The following is a 19,392-nucleotide window of genomic DNA, read 5'->3' as shown; positions in this document are numbered from 1 at the left end:
AGATAATACAAAGCAACTGAGTGGCACCTTTAGAGAGGTGTTCCCTAACCCACCCTAGTATCTAGGAAATGTGATCTGTTCAGAAGAGAGATGTCAGGTGATAGGTGATGGTGGCTTGATTAGGGTTGTAGCAGTGAAGATGATGATATGTGGTCAACTAATGTATTTTTAAGACAGAACTTACAAGACTTGCTGAGGGGTTGCATTTAGAGTGTGAGGGAAAGGATTCAGGAATGACTCCTGGGATTTTGATACAATTTGTGTGGAAGGTTGTACTTAACAGACGGGGAGCAGAAGTGGATTGTGGAGGGAAAAGTAACAGTTCTGTTTTAGCCATGTTAAATTTCATGTCTATTTGATTAACAAGAAGAAATGTCAAGCAGTTAAATGTATGACTTCGGAGTTCTGGGGAGAAATCAGTGCTATAGAAATCAGTATAGATAGTTTTTTACAGTTTTTTACAGTTATTGGACTAGATGAATTCACCTAGGAAGACTGTACAGAAAAGAGGCTGAGAAATGTCTTCAGATACTCCCAACATTTAGGGTTCTGGTACAGGAGGAGCCTCCAGAGAAAACTGAGGGAGACTAAACCTAGCAAATATTAATGTTACAGAGAGCTGTTTCAAGACTTGGAAGGAAAAAAATAGGCAGCTGGGCCAAATGCTATTGAGAGGTCAAGTAAGCTGGTGAATTGATTAGGATGGGATGGGCTAGCTGCTAAAAAGACTCCAAAATGTGTAATGGCTCAAACACAATAGGTGTTTCTTTCCCCTCATGTAAAATGTATTAGGAAGGTGGTGGTCAGTGACCTGACCCTCCTCCACTTAGTTAATTAGGGACACAGATGTATAGCGGCTCTATCAACTTCAGTGTGTGGCTTCAAGATCACACTGGAGTTACCTGCATTACCACCAGAAGAAAGGGTGAAAGGACATGGAGGATTTTGAATGGGACATTTTTTTTCTTTTTTTTTAACTAGAGAAGTTGAAGGTTTACAGAAAAATCATGCAGCAAGTACAGAGTTCCCAGTACCACCCCCCTACACACACTCAGTTTTCCCTATTAACATTTTGCATTAGAGTGATTCCTTTGTTACAACTGATGAAACAGTATTATAATTATACTATTAGTTATAGTCTATAGTTTACATCAGGGTTAACCTTTTGTGTTGTATAGTTCTATGGTCTTAAAATTTTTTATCCCGGTGACATACAACCTAAAATTTTCCATTTTAAGCACTTTCAAATATACAATTCTGTGACATTAACTACATTCACAATGTTGTGCTATCATCACCACCATCCATTACCAAAACTTTTCCAACACCCCAAACAGAAGCTCTGTATCACTTAAGCATCAATTCCCCATTCCCTACACCCACCCCAGCCTTTCCTTTTCACAGCTGAATAATATTCCATTGTATGTATACCACATTTTGTTTATCCATTCATCTGTTGATGGACACGAGTTGTGGTACCTTTTTTAAAATTCATGAAACAATATTATAATTATGCTATTTAGCACACTGTTTACATTAAGGTTCACTCATTGTATTGTACAATCAGTCCTATGGGTGTATATGTGCATATGTGGTAACTTATATAAAATCTAAAATTTCCCTTTTTTCTTGAATGGCTTATTTTTATGGGCCAGGACAGGGAATCACTTCTCATATTCCATTGGCTTGAATTTAAATTTAGTCACAAGGCCACCCCCAACTGCAATAGAGGTTGCAAAAGAGTAAAGAAGTCTTACATATAGGAAAAAGAGCAGCTTATTGTGAGATGATATAGAGATGGCTAGCAATCTCTGCCATGGATGGCTTTGGCAAGATGTAGGTCATACTGACTTTGGTAAGAACTATTTCAGTCAAGTGATAAGGACAAAAGCCCAAGAGAGGACTGGAGGTAAGAAATGGAACTTATGAACATCAACTATTTCTGTAGTTCTGCTATGAAGAGGAAAGGAGAAATGGGGTAGAAGCTAGAGTGAGATAAGATGTCAAGAGGTTTTTACAAGAGGTTTGTTTACCAGTGCAAACAATGTATAGTCTTTTTAAGATTTGCAGAATGGATTCCTGTTTCGCACTGATATGATATAGAATAAGTGTGTTGGTGACCCACAAATCAGATCAAGATGGTGTATGTTAAACTTGGCAAAATAAGTGGTATATTGTACTTTAGGTTTCCCAATCTAATTATCTTCTTAAGCACTTTTTAATGTAGTAATGAGGCCATTAAATAAGCTACTAGGTTGAGAACAGAAACAACTCTTCTATGGCAATGTTTCTTCCATCAAAGAACCTGAACTTCAAAATGAGTCAGTTCATTTTCCTAATAGAATGGGGAGATGTATTCATAGTTGCATGCTATACTACTAATTATATAATATACTACTAATAACCTTACATTTTGTAGTCTGAAGATCTTACGGACCTCCCATTCACCTGGTGACTCAAGTGAGATGATGCTAAGGACTCATGCATCAGAATTTCATGCAACCTACAGGATATCATAGAACCTCAGTGAGAGGCTTTAAACTAGCCTAAGCACACTTTTTTATTCTTTCTTTCTTTTTTCTTTTTTTGTATTTTTGTTGTTTTTTTTTCTTCACACTGTTTTTTGATGTCATGATATTTAGAGAATGGTTGTTGCCCAGAATCGTTTAACAGATGATTCCTAACATGAGGAGGAGAATGGAGATACTCTAAGCTAAAATATATAAATCTATCAAAAACGATTTCCAGAGAGGCTGTATAAGTCTTATTCCCCTGTAGTGTATTTTTTATTGAGATATAATTCTCATACATAAGATTCACCCATTTTAAAGTATACAATTCAGTACTTTTAGTATTTTTACAAGGTTGTACAACCATCACCATTATCTAATTCCAGAACATTTCATCACCCCAAAAAGAAACCCCATACCTGTTCAACAGTCACTCTCCATTCTTCTCTTCCCCTATCCCCTGGAAACCACTAATCCACCTTCTATGAATTTACCTATTCTGGTCCTTTTTAATAAATGGAATTATAGATGGTTTTTTGTGTCTGGCTTCTTTCACTTAGCATAATGTTTTCAAGATTCATCCATGTTTTAGCATGTATCAGTACTTCATTTCCTTTTAATGGCTGAATAATATTTCATCATATGGATATACCACATTTTGGTTTTCCTTTCTTCAGTAAATAGACCTGGGTTTCCACTTTTTAGCAATCATGAACAACACTGTTGTGAACATCTGTGTACAAGTTTGTGTGTGACATTTGTTTTCATTTGTTTTGGTTATATACTTGGGAATGGAATTGCTAAGTCATATGGCCTTTAGTCTATCTTGACTTGTGTTTCATTGCCATCTCTCAAGCCCTCCTCTCTTGTTGTCCATCTCATCCAGTCCTATAGTGTTATCTTTGGATTTGTAGAACATTTTGACTTTCTGTAGTAATTAAAATTTATCTCTCAACCTCCTCCATAGTCCCCCTTGGGTAGTTCATGTTAATCACTTTTCATACTGTGACCTTAAATTTCTTTGAACTTCTCCATTCTAACGACACTTTCTACTCAAATTCTTCTACCCAGAAGAACTGCTAAATATTCCACACTTTGGAGATGATCATCTTGTGCCACTTCCAAAATCTTGAATTCAAATTGCTTTCCTGGATAACTTTTTCCCCTTCCATTTCACTCTCATTAAACGTACTCCATGCATATCACGACCTCAGTGCCTCTCCATATCACGACCTCAGTGCCTCTCCATTTTCGATTTATTAGCTAGCTTCTGTCATAATTTGTCTTCCTATCTAGCTGAAACTCATGACTAGCTATTTCAATGGTGCTTTCTCTTAACTCCTTCGTTAAATCTTGCCCTACCAATTTTCTGAGGTAGCTTAAAACGCCATCTATTTTCTTCAGTCTTGCCCATGGGGTTGCCAAGTCCTATGAAACAGGGTCAGCTGGTTTCACTGTAAATTCATGTTGCCAGGCTCAAGCGAGCACATTTTACTGTTTGTATTCCTTTTGTATCAAAATTACTTTCATAACTACCTATTTCAAGAAATTTCTGTGCTCAAATACTTGAACCTCAATCTCACCATCACCTTTTTCTGCATAAAGTTCCTTTACTGAAAAGATCTAGGCCAGTAATGTGTCTGCCCTACATGCTTCTCAGTTTTATCTTTTTCCTCTAAACCTCTTCTTACCAAGGCTAAGCCTTTCTCATACTTTATTACCTTCTCTTTACTCCCTATCCTTGGTTTTTCACTATTCCCTCTTTAAAACCTCTCTATTCTCTTTTCCCTATGAATATTTCCCCATTTAGAAAGAAAAATACATAAAATAACCCAATCCTACTTCTATATAATGCTACCTCCTCTTCACCAATACTATAAACGGTTTTACCCAGGACGTATAATTCTTGAAAACCTATCTCCTTTATAACTGGTTTTCCAAGTCAACTCTTTTTTGAAATTATTTTCTCACGCATTACCTAGTCAATAAATCCAGTGTTTTCAGTCTTGAGCTTTGGTTCCCCATGGATTATAAACAGTTTACTTAAGCTTTGGGTCTCCCACATGGTTGAATGTTACTGTAAAATTGTCAAAAGTAAAATATTTTTACATTCTTGTTCTTGAGCATCAGGCCCAACAAAATCTGAATCTGCTACTTTATAAAAGGGGATCTGCCCCTCATATAAAAGTTCATCAGACTCTATTTATAGCCTAAAGAGTTAGAGGAATGGCTCCCTCTAACTTAGTCATAGCTAAGGATAGAGCTAACTGCTCCATTAAGACTCATATCTTGGATTGACCAAAGAAGTCTATTTTTTTCATACCTAGCTCCCAGGTCTGGTCCTCAATATTACAGGTTCCAGGACCAGATTTTAAACAGTTTGGCCAAAGTGATCAAGCCTTGGAAGATTAATTCACACTAACCAAATTCAGATTATGAACCAGAATGTTTATTTCTTAGTATACCAGAAGGAATTAATACCTTAATATTACTTAGTTATTAATACCTTAATGTTTACTATGGGTATAAAATGTTTGCTATCCAGGACACACTCTTTCCTGTATCAAGGTATTTTAAAGACCAAATATGATTATAAAATGTTTATGATTTAAAGTAAAAATAACTGCGTTACCTTAAGGCCTAAAATTCCTTGGAAATGGGTAAAGTCCTGTTTCTTGTATCAGTTCAAAAGGTGCGTGATTCATTCTGACCTACCAGTCTTGCCTGGTCATGAATAGAGTTGGTCTGTATCTTAAACATTTTTATACCTAAAGGCAAGATTTAAACATCGCACCTTCAAACTCTATTTGGTTGCCATACTCCAGTATTGTGCATCAATTCTAGTTTCCCAACCATCCCAGCACTTTTCCTCTTACTTCATTCATGCCGCCTTTCCCCCCACTCTCATCTCTACTCAGAATGTTTCCCTCACTTTCAATGTCCAGGCTGCCCTCCCCAAGTCCCTCCTAATGTCTGTGGTTACATACCTTCTTTCGTCTCCCCTCCTCTATTATCATCTCCTAGATTGTTCGTCTCCTACGTGGCCCAGACTTGGCCCTACCGCTGAGGTGTGAAAAGAAGTGTCGAAAGGCGGTAAGGCCTCAAATTCCCGGGTGAGGGCGCCCGGGGTCCGCCTGCCGCCCCAGCTGGGAGGCTGGGACGAATGCTCCATCCCGCTCTTTGCAGAGTCTTCCCTTCCCGTTTTTTCTGGATCCTACATAACCACCACCTCTTGGACCCTTACTGCGAGCCCCAAGAATCCCATCATGTCATCAGTTGGGAAAAGAGATCTCCCCGCAAATGCGGAAAAGTCGCCCCCTTACTTTCGAATGTAGGTGTGTGAGGATGCGGCAGTCTACGCGTCAAGAATCAGTACCTGAGCCAAACCAGGTTCAGGGAGCGGGATGGTTGGGGCTAAGCCAATCATAGCTCTCGACGACAGGGATCGGCCAATCAGAACAAGAGAGGCCTGGCTCCCTCGGGGCGGCCCGGAAGTGAAAGGGCCCATCCCTTTGCAGCTTGGTGGCCGACGCCTTTCCCCGGCGCTGCTTGGAGCTGTGCTGGGTTTCAGACTCCAAGGACTGTGCACCTTCTGAACGAGGGCTACGGTGCCTCTCACCCTCAGCTAATTTCTCTACAGGCCTTGGCCTTAACAGGTGTTCGTGCCTGCCGTGGAGGCAGTCTGACCTAGGCCGTATGTGTCTCTGGAGACTTTGTGCCTATGGTTGGGGATAGAGTGAGGTCGTTGCCTTGACGACGACAGCATGCGGCCTGCGGTCCTCCGGAGTGTGAGCCTGCGGCGGGCCGAGGCCCATCTGCTTCCCTGCTAGCTTTACTTGGGACCCGTGACTGTGTCCGCAGAAGAAATCACAACAGCGCTGGAATTGCTAGTTTGCTAGCCAGTATCTTTTAGGCCTGTGGCCGAGATGCATTTCACCTTGAATTTGTTTCCAAGTTGAAAACCTTTGGATCTTTCCATGTGAAAGGATTTTAAAGAAACAGTAAGTAAAATACTTCAAAACAAAACAAAACAAACAAACAAAAAGCAGCGTATCATCTCGTTTTTTTAAATCAATCTAAATCAGTTTAGATTTGATCTGTCTTAACAAAATAAAAAAATTAGCATTATCCAAGTATATCATGTAAATTTTGGGTGTTGGAATCATTTGTTTATATGGCACATGTCCAGAATACCAGATTTCCAGTTGGCTTGGCTGCTTTTTAGTTTATGTTGCCCTTAGATGCGGGAGTAGAAGACACAAAAAGTTATAGTTTTTGAGTAACTGTTTCACGAAACAAGGGACTCTCTGTGCCCTAATGCTTTTAAGGTGTTTGTAGACAATGTCACTCAAAGAAGGTCCGTTCGTGTGGTGTGTCCAAAGGTGCAATAGGTTGGGTGAATGAAATTGGAGTAGTCAACTTGCATAATGTAAGCTTGTGCTCTGCTTCAGAACATCTTAGATAAGCTTAAGATAATTTTTGTTTCTGTTCACTTTACATTTTCAAATATTGAAAACACGGATTGCAAAATGTTTTAAGCTTATCCAGGTTATAGATTCTCTATTTTTGTCTGCTGTATGATAAACTTAGAACTTAATCCTTTATAAAACTTCCCCTACTAATGGAAGAAAAAAAAATGGAAGGGAGGATAGAATTACATTGAGAATTTTTTCAAATAAAAAACATTTTATTAAAAAATATTGTGCCAGAGGTTAAAATGTCACATGTGTGGTAAATTAGTGTTTGGGGACCCTGCTCTGTAAACAAGCCAGGTTAGAACCTACTATCAAAACTGGTAGTAAAATATGACATAACTTGAGGTGGTGTTGATTGGATTTGTTCTCATTTTTTCCCCCTGAAGATCAATCTTCTGATTCTCCAGGTATTTGCATTAAATATATATATAATAACCCCCCAAATATTAAACAAAAAGTACTATAAATATATCACATACATTGAATTATTACAGTTTGCTAGAACAACGAGAATATTTGTTTTGTCTTTGCCATCAGTTACCAAGCAAATCACCACAGTTCACAATCTGGGTTAACTATTTTTAGATTGCCATAAGTATTAATAGTGTTATTAATGTAGTATTTATATTTATTGTGTAATAGTGCTATTAATATAATAGGTGAGAATATTTTCCTTTCCCAATTTTGTGAATGTTTTTATATTGTCCAATTAAAAAAATCAACTATGAATCATCATTTGAATATATAGTTACAAAAACTTTAATTTTTGCCCCCCAAACCTTTGAACCATAATGGGATTTAAAACAGTATTTTTTATTCTTTGCTTCTGGTATTTAATTTCAAACTCAGATTTAAGAAATAAATTTAAATTCGAAGTTGTAGTTTAACAGCATGTATATAGTGTGGCAATCAAACCTTATGAATTAAAATCTGTATTTGGACCGAAAAATTTTTTTATGATCCATAGCATGTTGTGGAATGATTTCTTGACTTTAATCAATCATTAGTAAAGCAGAAAAAAATTTGTTAGGATTGCCTTTATCCAGAAAGTGCCACCTAGTGGGATGTGAAAGAATTCTAAACCCAAAATTCAAATGATCATAAGTTATAGGGAATAATTACTAACAGGATTTTTGAAAGACTGTATTCAGCTGTTTTTTTTTTTTTTTTTTTTTTTGAAAAAGCTTGCATACTGTGAATTTAATTAATTCATTGTGAAAAAAGTAAAGACAAATCTTTTATCCAAGATCTTTGTGTTAATTGGGTAAGCAATCATTTGTGCACACTTTTTCCCAATTGAGTGAAAAGTGCATAAAGATTTTACTTTGATCTTTTAAACCTAGTATAAAAAAACAAATTTGATCTTCATTAAAGCCAAATTTAAATGCACTTTTTTGACTTTGAGTGAAAAGGGAGTATGTTTTTCTAAAGTGAGCTGTGATTTTTCTTTATGATAGTTCAAGTATGGCTTTATCTTAATTAAAAATATATTGCATTTCACTAACATGAAATAAAATTTAAATTTAAAGTTAATGGCTTCAATTCTATTTTCCTTTTCTATTATGAAATGTGTCTGAATATTTTGAAAACATAGCTTAGGTGTGAAAACAGAGAAAGAAATTGTGAGTCACCACAAGCCATCAACATAGTGACTGCTTTAATACTGAAAACAAGTGGAGAAGAATTAATTTTCTGGGAGAGTGTAGGAAATGAATATACTAAGTATTATTAACTCTATGTTTTGCTTTCCACAGCAAGAAAAAATTCCTACTGGTTTTAAATTAAAATGGAAAAATATGAGAACTTAGGATTGGTTGGAGAAGGGAGCTATGGCATGGTGATGAAGTGTAGGAATAAAGATAATGGAAGAATTGTGGCAATCAAGAAGTTCTTAGAAAGTGATGATGACAAAATGGTTAAAAAAATTGCCATGAGAGAAATCAAGTTACTAAAGGTAAGTAAATATATATATAGAGAGAGCTGAAATAAATATGAATTGTTTCTTGATCAAGATTGAACTGCCTTTTTAGGTAAAAAATTTACTGTTTTTTTATATATTTTTTTCTAGCAAGGTTTAGAATATGAATTTCTTTTTTCGTCGATAAGGAGAAATAAAATGATTACCTACATGTATTTATTTGTCTCTTGACTCTTTACCTGCTTTTAAAAGTGTTTGTTCTTTATCTACCTATCTCTATCTATCATCTTTCTCTCTTTATCTATCTTTCCATCATCATTTATCTACCCATCTGTATTGGGGGTCCCAAAGACGACTTCGAGGTTCGATGATTCACAAGGAGGACTCAAAGTACCCAGCACATAGCTGAACTCCTGGCTATGATTTATTACAATGAAAGGACATAAAGCAAAAACAGCAAAGGGAAAGGGTGCATTGGGCAGAGTCAAGAAGAAACATGGTACAAACTTTTAAGAGTCCTCTTCTAGTAGAGTCACACAGGATATCTGCACTTAATTCCTCCAGCAATGAGTTGTGACAACACATGTGAAATGTTTACCAAGGAAACTGATTAGCAACTCAGTGCCCAGGATTTTATTGACACATCCATTTTAGCATATACCAAAATTGTTTGCTCCCAGAAGGATAATGGGTGTTCAACTTAAACTGTATTGTTTGCACAATAAGCCACCCATCAGTTATGGAAGTGAAGGAAACTGGCATGAAATCCAAGTTCCCATATGCCAACCAAGGACCAACTTTGCAAACAGGACTTTCTAAGCATAGCAATCTGAAGGCTACTATGTTAACTTGTTTCTTCTCTCTCTTTCTCTTGCTTTAACCATTCTCACCAGAAGTTATCAGCTTTATTGTACTCAAAAAATATTCCATTTATGTTCATGAAGTCAGCCTTATTAATGGTGGTGTTCAAATCTAAATTCTTACTGATTATTTTTTACGCTTGTTCTACCCAATACTGAGAAGAGGGGTATAAAAATCTTCCAATGTGATTATGGATTTGTCTACCTTTCTTTCTATTTCAGTTACTTTTTAACTTTGTACAGAAAGGCCATATTACTTGTGCATCAAATTGAGTTACCATATCTTCCTTTTATCATTATGAAACAACCCTTTTTATCATAGTAATATTTTCTCTTAAAGTCTATTTTGACTGAAATTAATATGGCTTTATGAGTTTAATTCTGATTAGTGGTTGCATAGTATATCTTTTTATTTTCAATTTTTCTGAATCATTGTTTAGATGATTGTAAACATTATATAATTACATTTTGCTTTTAATCCTATTTAACAGTCTTTGCCTTTTAATTGGCACATTTAGTCCTTTTACATGTATTGTAATTTCTGATGTATTTGGGTTTAAATCTACCATCTTACTATGTACTATTTGTCTTAGCAGTTCTGTATTTCTTTTGTTTTTCTTACTTTGAATCTATTATGCATCATTCCTTTATTTCCTTCTAATAATTTTGAAATTATACATTGTGCTTCTTTATTTTCTATATTTTTAATGGTTATCCTAGAAATTTGTTAAAGTCTAACATTATTCAATACCTTTATTCTTCTCCCAGACAATACAAAACCCTTCCAATACTTTAATTCCAGTTATCCCCTTCTATATTATGCTAATGTTGTTGTGTATTAACTCTCTATTTTTTATTGAAACAGTTACAGGTTCACAGAAAAATCATTTGGCCATAGAAGTGATGGTTTATTTCTGAACTCTCAATTCAATTCCATTGATCCAAACATCTGTTCTTGTGCCACTACCATGCTGTTTTGATTACTATAGCTTTCTAATAAGTTTTTAAATTGGGAAGTGTGACTCCTCCAACTTTGTTCTTCTTTTTCAAGATAGATTTGGCTATTTGGGGCCCCTTACTCTTCCATAGGAATTTTTTGTTTGTTTGTTTTTTAAAGCAAATACTCACTTTAATCATAGTTATAAATTACTTATTTTCACATTAACATAGATGTTTCCATACACTAGGAAGAAGTGAGCTATGTATTATACGTTTTTTAATGGTTAACATGATTTGAAAGAAATTTATTAAAAAGTGCCCAGGAGCTGATTGAAATTCTCACCATGAACATAAAATACACATTACTATTTTTATTCACCATGAATTCACATCTCAGCTATCTGGAAAGCTCTATTACCTAATATTATAATTGAGATGACTAAGCACCTGATGGCCACTCTCTAAAGCATTCACTTAACATCCAGTGATTAAGAAGCAGCTTCCCCCAGTTCACAGTTACAACAAAAAAGCTAAAATTCTTTGCAAAGTTCTCATTTTGTCATGAAATTTAGGTAATCAGGAATAGGTGGATGCAGTAGTATCAAGGAAAAGAGCATCTTGAAGCATTTACACTTTTTTTAAAGGTTTTGACAACGAAAGCTTCATAAGAGGTTATAACATCTATTTGCTATACAATAAGCATCTATTTCTCAGTAGGAGACACATGCCATAGTACAGCAACAGTTTTAATATGTAAAATAATTCTAAATTCTTATAGAAAAATATTTGGCTAAAATATAAAACATCTTTGCAGTAAAACTGACAATGTTGCTTAAGAAACTCATAAGTTTTCAGAAATGTCTCCTAAGGGAAATGGGAATGTTTCTCTTGCCAGATAAACCCTGAACAGTTAAGCAACCATAAATGAGTTAGAGAGGAACATTATGTTTCTAGAAAGAATAGCATGTGATGTAGACCTCCTCTATGTTTATAATTCTTTTAATGTGCTATTGGATTTGGTTTGCTAGTATTTAGTTGAGGAATTGTGCATCTATATTCACGAAGGATATTGGTCTGTAATTTTCTTTTCTTTTCTTGTGAAATCTTTATCTGTGTTTGGTATTAAGGTGATGCTGTCCTCACATTGAGAAGTATATTGTTTTGTTTCCATATATTTGTGACTTAACGACTTCCACCTCTGTTTTCCAGCTTCATTCCATTGTGGTTGGAGAAGATACATTGTATTATTTCAATATTTTTTTAATTAATTGAGACTTGTTTTGTGACCTAACATATGATCTGTACTAGGGAATGACCCATGTGCACTAGAGAAGAATATGTATTCTGCTGTTGTTGGGTGAGGTATTCTAGATATGTCTGTTAGGTCTAGTTGGTTTATTGTATCATCCAAGTGTCCTATTTCTTTACTGATCTTCTGTCTGGATGTTCTATCCATTATTGAAAGAGATATATTAAAGTCTCCTACTATTAATGTAGACTATCTTTTCTTCCTTCACCTCTGTCAAATCTCCCCAATTATTCAGTCAGTATTTCTTAGGATATACCTAATATGCTGTTAAACTCAGCAATTGCTTTCTTAATTAAGATATTATATTTTTCAGTTGTAGAATTTGCATTTGATTCTTTTTTTTATAGATTCCAATTTGCTGCCAAAACTCTGTATTTCACTGTCTTGACTGTTTAAATTATAGCCTTTTCTAAAGCCCATATCTGATAATTCTGATATCTAAATTTCCTATAAGCTCACTGAAATATATAGATGAAGTGAAGTCTAGTCAGAAATGTCTTATTTCTATTATTTTTCCATTAAGGGTGTAGTTTTTAGGGTCCCAGCTTAAATTGGAGGTGGTTTGTCAAGAGACCTCACCTTTGGCAGATTTTGGGACTTTGACATTTCCCCCTTAGTTTCATGAGGCCACAAAAATCAGAGCAAAAGCATCTTTGAGTCCTGAGTTTACTTCTTTGGGTTCTCCTGTTCTTGATTTTGGCCCAGTAATTCCTCACTTTCTTCTTAGCTCTTTGATGTGTTTAGTAAGATTTTAAAATATTTTGTCCAAGCTTTTAAGACTTCTCAATATCAAGGACTATTGGGGATTGAATCATAGCCCCACAAAAGGCATGTGCAAGTCCCAAACCTTGGCCCTGTGGGTGTGAATCTGTTCGTAAATAGGACCTTTGAAGATGTTATTAGTTAAGGTGTGCCCAAACTGAATGAGGGTGGGCCTTAATTGATTATGGCTGAAGTCCTTATAAACAATGGAAATTGGACACAGTAGAGAAGCCATGGTAGCAGCCAGAAACTGGAAGTCAATGGAACCTGGAAGAGAAAGGAAAAGATACTGCCATGTGCATTGCCATGTGAGAGAAAAGCCAAGGACCAAGGATCCCCAGCAGCCAGCCCAGAATGCCAGTCTTCAGGGAGAAAGCATCGCCTTGCTGATGACTCAGTTTTGGACGCCTCCTAGCCTCAAAACTGTGAGCCAATAAATTCCAATTGCTTAAGCCAACCCATTTGTTCCAGTTTGCTGAAGTTGCCAAAATGCAATATACCAGAAATGGATTGGCTTTTACAATGGGAGTTTATTAGTTCACAAATTTAGTTTTAAGGCCATGAAAATGTCCAAATTAAGGCATCATGAGGTAGATACCTTCTCTGAGGAAAGGCTGATGGCGTCCAGGGTTCCTCTGTCACATGGTGTTCTGGTTGAAGGCACATAGCTGGCTCTGCTGAACCTTCTTTCCTGGGTTTAGTTTCTGGTTTCAGTGGCTTTCTCCAAAATGTCTCTGGGCTTCCGTCAGCTACTGTGGGTCCTTGCTTGCTTCTTGGGGCAAACTCAGGATTATATTGTCTTAGTTTCTCTGCAAAATGTCTCTCTCAGCTTCTCTTTTAGCTTCTCTGCTTGTTTTTCCCAGGGCATTTCTGTCCAACGTCTCAGAGCTCTCTTCCAAATGTCTCTGCCTTTTATCCTCCCATAGAAGACATCAGTAAAGATGATGAAGACCCACCTTGTATGGGTGGGGTCACATCTCCATGGAAACAATGTAATCAAAAGTCCCACCCACAGTAGGTCTACCCCCATGAGATTGGATTAAAAGAACATAGTCTTTTATGGGGTTCATAACAGATTCAAACCAGCACATCATTGTTTGGTAATTGTTTTAGCTGCTAGGAACCTAAGACAGAGATTTCATCTTAGTTAGCTAGTCTGCCACTACCAAATGTGGTAATCACTTGCTTTTAAAAAATATATACACAAAGAGAGAGAGAATGTGTGGAACCACACATATTAAAATAGTGTTGGCAGGATTAGGACTGCTGTGGGTATCATGGCAATAAGAACTTTAAATATAACAAGGAAAGAGAAATTATCTGATGTTATAGTCTAAAGCTTTGATAAAGAGTAAAAAAAATTAATGTTTTATCCTATTAGAAATGTTATAAAACAGTCTTCATTGGACTGTTGATATTCTCCTATCATTTAATTTTCTTAATTTTCTAAAATTGAATTTGTCAGAAAAGTTAAATCTAATAAGATAATGAAATTTGTAAAACAAAGGTGTTTTGTTTGTTTTGTTAAAAAGTTGTATGATCTGCTTTGTGTAGCTTATGAGGAACTGAAAGATTCACATTTTAATTTAGCTTCTTCACATTTAGCTTTGAATGGAAAACTCTATACTTTTATATCTTTTTTAAAAAGTACAAAATGTATTTCTCTAAAATAAGCCAATTTCAAAAACCTTACTAAACCCTTTAATCTACTCAGAGTTTTATATATGATTTGTCTTATTATCTCCTTTTTAGGTCCATCTCAGTACACTTTCTGTTTATGACAAAAAAAGTATGGCAAACAAAATGCCATAGTTGTCTCTTAATTATAATTAGGTGTTTTTGTTTGTAAACTGCCTCCCTTCATGAATTCAAGGGGAAATGTATTTCTATAGTCAGATGATAGAAAATGAGCTTGTGATAATGATAAATCAAATTGAAACTTCTGACCATCTATTCAGGCTAAAGGATGCTTCTTTGACTTTTTTTTTTTTTATTGTGATTGTTCACATACCATACAATTATCCAAAGATCCCTGCCCCCAGTACCATCATACAGCTGTGCATCCATCACCACAATTAATTTTTGTTCAATTTTTAGAACATTTTCATTACTCCAGAAAAGAAATAAAGACAAAGAAGGAAAAGAAAAAAAAAAGAAAAGGAAACTCACATCCTCCCATATCCCTAACCAACCCCCCTCCATTGTTGACTCGTAGTATTGGTGTAGTACATTTGTTACTGTTTATGAAAGAACGTTGAAATACTACTAACTGTAGTATGTAGTTTGCAATAGGTATATATTTTTTTCCTATATACTCCTCTATTAATAACTTCTAGTTGTTCTGTCATACATTTGTTCTTGTTCATGAAAAAGATTTCTAATATTTGTACAGTTAATCTCGGACATTGCCCACTACAAGGTTTACTGGTTTATACATTCCCATCTTTCAACCTCCAACTTTCTTTCTGGTGACAAAAATAACTCTGAGCTTCCCCTTTCCACCACATTCACACACCATTCAGCACTATTAGTTATTCCCACAACGTGCTACCGTCACCTCTGTTCATTTCCAAATATTTAAGTTCATCCTATTTGAATGTTCTGCTCATACTAAGCATCCGCTTCCCATTCTTTAGCCTCATTCTGTATCTTGGTAACTTATATTTCATGTCTATGAGTGTGCATATTATAATTAGTTCCTGTCAGTGAGACCCTGCAATATTTGTCCTTATGTGGTTGGCTTATTTCACTCAGTATATTGCCCTCAAGATTTCATCGTCAACCCATTTTTTTTAACATGGTTTTGTTCACACACCATACATTCCATCCTAAGAAACAATCAATGGTTCCCTGTATAGTCACATATTTATATGTTCACCACCCTCACCACTATGTGTATAAGGGCATCTACATTTCTTCCACAAAGCAGGAGGAAGAGTCAGAGAAGGAAGAGAGGCAAAAGAAAAAGCAAAAAGAAAGAATAAAAACAAACAGACAAAAACATGACAGCTAGGAAGCAGCAAAAGGAAAGATAACCTTAGATCAAAGTAGAATAAAGAGTCAGACAACACCACCAATGCCAGGAGTTTCACATCTCTCCACTATGCTCCCCTCTCATCTGCATTTACCTTGGTATATTGCCTTTGTTACATTAAAGGAAGCATAATACCATGATTCTGTTAATTATAGTCTCTAGTTTATGTTGATTGTATTTTCCCCCAATACCTCCCTATTTTTAGCACCTTGCAAGAATGACATTTGTTTGTTCTCCCTCGTGAAAAAACATATTTGTACATTTTATCACAATTGTTGAACACTCTAGGTTTCACTGAGTTATACAGACCCAGTCTTTATCTTTCCTCTTTTCTTCTGGTGTCCCATATACTCCTCACCTTCCTCTTTCAACCATATTTGTAGTTATCTTTGTTCAGTGTACTTACATTGCTATGCTACCATCACCCAAAATTGTGTTCCAAACCTCTCACTCCTGTCTTTTTCTATCAATCTGTAATGCTCCCTTTAGTATTTCTTGTAGGGCAGGTATCTTGTTCACAAATTCTCTCATTGTCTGTTTGTCAGAGAATATTTTGAGCTCTCCCTCATATTTGAAGGACAGCTTTGCTGGATATAGGATTCTTGATTGGCAGTTTTTCTCTTTCAGTATCTTAAATATATCACACCACTTCCTTCTTGCCTCCATGGTTTCTGCTGAGAAATCCGCACATAGTCTTATTGAGCTTCCTTTGTATGTGATGGATTGCTTTTCTCTTGCTGTTTTCAGAATTCTCTTTGTCTTTGACATTTGATAATCTGATTATTAAGTGTCTTGGCTTAGGCCTATTCAGATCTATTCTGTTTGGAGTATGCTGCGCTTCCTGGATCTGTACTTTCATGTCTTTCCTAAGAGATGGGAAATTTTCATTGACTATTTCTACTATTACTACTTCTGTGCCTTTTCCCTTCTCTTCTCCTTCTGGGACACCAATGATATATACATTCTTGTATTTCGTTTTTGTCCTTAAGTTCCCGGAGACGTTGCTCATATTTTCCATTCTTTTCTCTATCTGTTCTTTTATGTGTAGGCTTTCAGGTGCCTTGTTCTCCAGTTCCTGAGTGTTTTCTTCTGCCTATTGAGATCTACTGTTGTATGTTTCCATTGTGTCTTTCATTTCTTATGTTGTGCCTTTCATTTCCATAGATTCTGCCAGTTGTTTTTTTGAACTTTTGATTTCTACCTTATGTACACCCAGTGTTTTCTTTATAGCCTATATCTCTTTTGCCATATCTTCTCTAAACTTTTTGAATTGATTTAACATTAGTTGTTTAAATTCCTGTATCTCAGTTAAAGTGTAAGTTTGTTCCTTTGACTGGGCCATAACTTCATTTTTCTCAGTGTAGGTTGTAGTTTTCTGTTGTTTAGGCATCTGGCCTCCTTGGCCACCCTAATCAGGTTTTCCCAAGGGAAAAAATGGAAGTTGGTCACATTGCCCAGAACTTAGGAGCTTCTCTGGATGGATTCAGGAGCTGCTCTGAATGGCGGCCAGTTCAGAGCACAATGTGGAAATAGTCCGCCTTCTTTGACTCTTTTAAAACTGTTTATGTTAATTATTGCCCCCCCCCTTTGGTTATGAATGTTTATCTCAGATAAATAACTTAAAGGTTGTTTCCAAGATATATCTGTTCTTCTATGAAATCTCTTTCCTCTAAGTATCACTATTTACATGCTTTTTTCTACTCAGATTGATAGCTTCTTGAGAGATGGACTGTGCCTTTGCATCTCCGTCTCCAGTGTCTAGATCAATATCTGGCTTATAGTTGGTGTTCAAGAAATATTTGCTGAATGAATAATGATGGAATTTAATATGTATATTTACTGAGCACTGATTATGTGCCAGAGATTGTTCTAATTGTTGGGATTATAGTAGAGAACAAGAGATAATGTCCCTGCTGTCATAGAACTTATATTCTAGTGGAAGAAATCATCCATTAAAAAAATAAACAGTTAAACATCAGGTAGGGATTGTACTATAATATATAGTACTAAAATGATAATACAAGAGGACAATATGCTAGAGAGTGGCTGAGGAGGTGACATGAAGCTGAGACCTGAATGACAGTAATAAGCCAGCCATGTAAAGATCTGGGAGAAGAGTCTTGCAGCCACAACAGATAGCTAGTGCAAAAGTCTAATGAGTGAATAAATGAACTAAACAAATAGTGCATGTCCATTTGTAATGTGAAATGGACATTTGCTATTTTTTGTCTGCATAGAAAAAAATGGAGCCCTTTCATACTGTACATACGTGAATTTCTCTTTGTATCTGGTAGTGTTGAGATTCAATGCCCTGCCTCCCGCTATATAATCTGAATAGGGAGATCCTCCCTCTTCCCATCCTCTTGTAGCTACCCTCTGTGATGTAGGCTAAGCCAGTGGAATGTTCTACCTGGGTTGTTGAATCCCAAGGGCAGAACACACAGAAACAGTGTTTAGAAACAGAGCTTAGAGATTATTCAGTATGTCTGTGGTGTTGAGTGTGCACAGACAATTGTGCTCTGTGGTGGCAGTGGTGGAGGTGGTAGTGGAAACTTCCTAACTAGTTATTTCCAGGGTGGGACCTTGACTCTTGTTCCTGAAGCCTAGCTTTCCAGGTTCCAAACCTGTTTCTCCAGTCTCCCAGTCAATTTTTCTAAAATATTTTAAAAAATAATTTGGTTGTCAGTGGTGTGGGGTTTTTTTGTTTTTGTTTTGGTTTTGGTTACAATAAAAAACCCTCATGATCAACATTTCATTTATCTGCTTTAATTTTTGTATAGATAACGCAGCTGTTATAAATTTTAATGGGTTTCCCTGCCACCTTTGTATACCAGCTGTTCTACTTCCCATAAACTGCTACTTTACTGCTTTATTATACATTCATTAGAGAGTCTATTCATATGCAGACATATGGGTGTGTAGAGAGTGAGTATGTACATATATAGAGTGCTAGCATACTGTACTCACTTACCTGCATCTTTCTTTTTTTTTTCCCACTTAATGTATCTTAGCAATTATTGCATATCAGTAAGTATAGAACTCCCTCATTCTTTTTAATTGCTGCATTTTATTTCATTGTATAAATATACCTCAATTCATTTAACTAGTAATATATTTGGAATGTGCTTTGTGGCCCAATCTGAGACCTTTTCTTTTAATAAGTGAGTTTTATCCATTTACAATTAAATGTAACAGATAAGTTTGTTCTTAGTTTTCACTGATTTTTTTTCTCCTCTAGAGTCAGTATAGCCTAATAGATACAGAATAAGAAATCTAAAGAGGGTAGATGTCCTGGACACAAAAGAGGAGCTGAATGAAAATTAAAATATTTCAGAAAAAGAGAAAGCCCATATTTCTTGTGTTCTAATCCTGCTTCTACCAGTTATTTCTTTGTGACATTGGACAAGTTACTTAATTGCTGTTTGCTTTAGTTTCCTCATCTGTAAAACAGGATAATAATAATAGCTACTTTATAGGGTTTTTATTCTTAAAATGGTGCCTAGAATGTAGAATGTATTTAAGTATTAGCTATTATACTTATTATACTGTTTTTTAAATTACTCTTCAAAAATATTTTTCTCTGTG

General features: G+C 35.8%; 1 protein-coding gene across 5 annotated transcripts in view; it reads left to right on the top strand.

Annotated features, from left to right (window-relative positions):
* The first annotated feature begins 6,024 nt into the window (after positions 1-6,024).
* CDKL2 (cyclin dependent kinase like 2) overlaps positions 6,025-19,392 on the top strand; it is a 111,792-nt gene continuing 98,424 nt past the window's right edge. For all 5 annotated transcript variants that reach the window (XM_037829985.1, XM_037829984.1, XM_037829987.1 and 2 more), the window contains exons 1-2: positions 6,025-6,511; positions 8,740-8,939. In XM_037829985.1, the coding sequence (XP_037685913.1) occupies positions 8,772-8,939 (168 nt within the window). In that variant the 5' untranslated portion in view covers positions 6,025-6,511; positions 8,740-8,771. The remainder of the gene's footprint in view (positions 6,512-8,739; positions 8,940-19,392) is intronic.

Source organism: Choloepus didactylus, chromosome 3 (assembly GCF_015220235.1).
Source record: "Choloepus didactylus isolate mChoDid1 chromosome 3, mChoDid1.pri, whole genome shotgun sequence".
In the NCBI taxonomy this organism is placed as follows: Eukaryota; Metazoa; Chordata; class Mammalia; order Pilosa; family Megalonychidae; genus Choloepus; species Choloepus didactylus.
The sequence above is the reverse complement of the archived record's forward strand: the minus strand, read 5'-3'. Positions and strand labels throughout refer to the sequence as shown.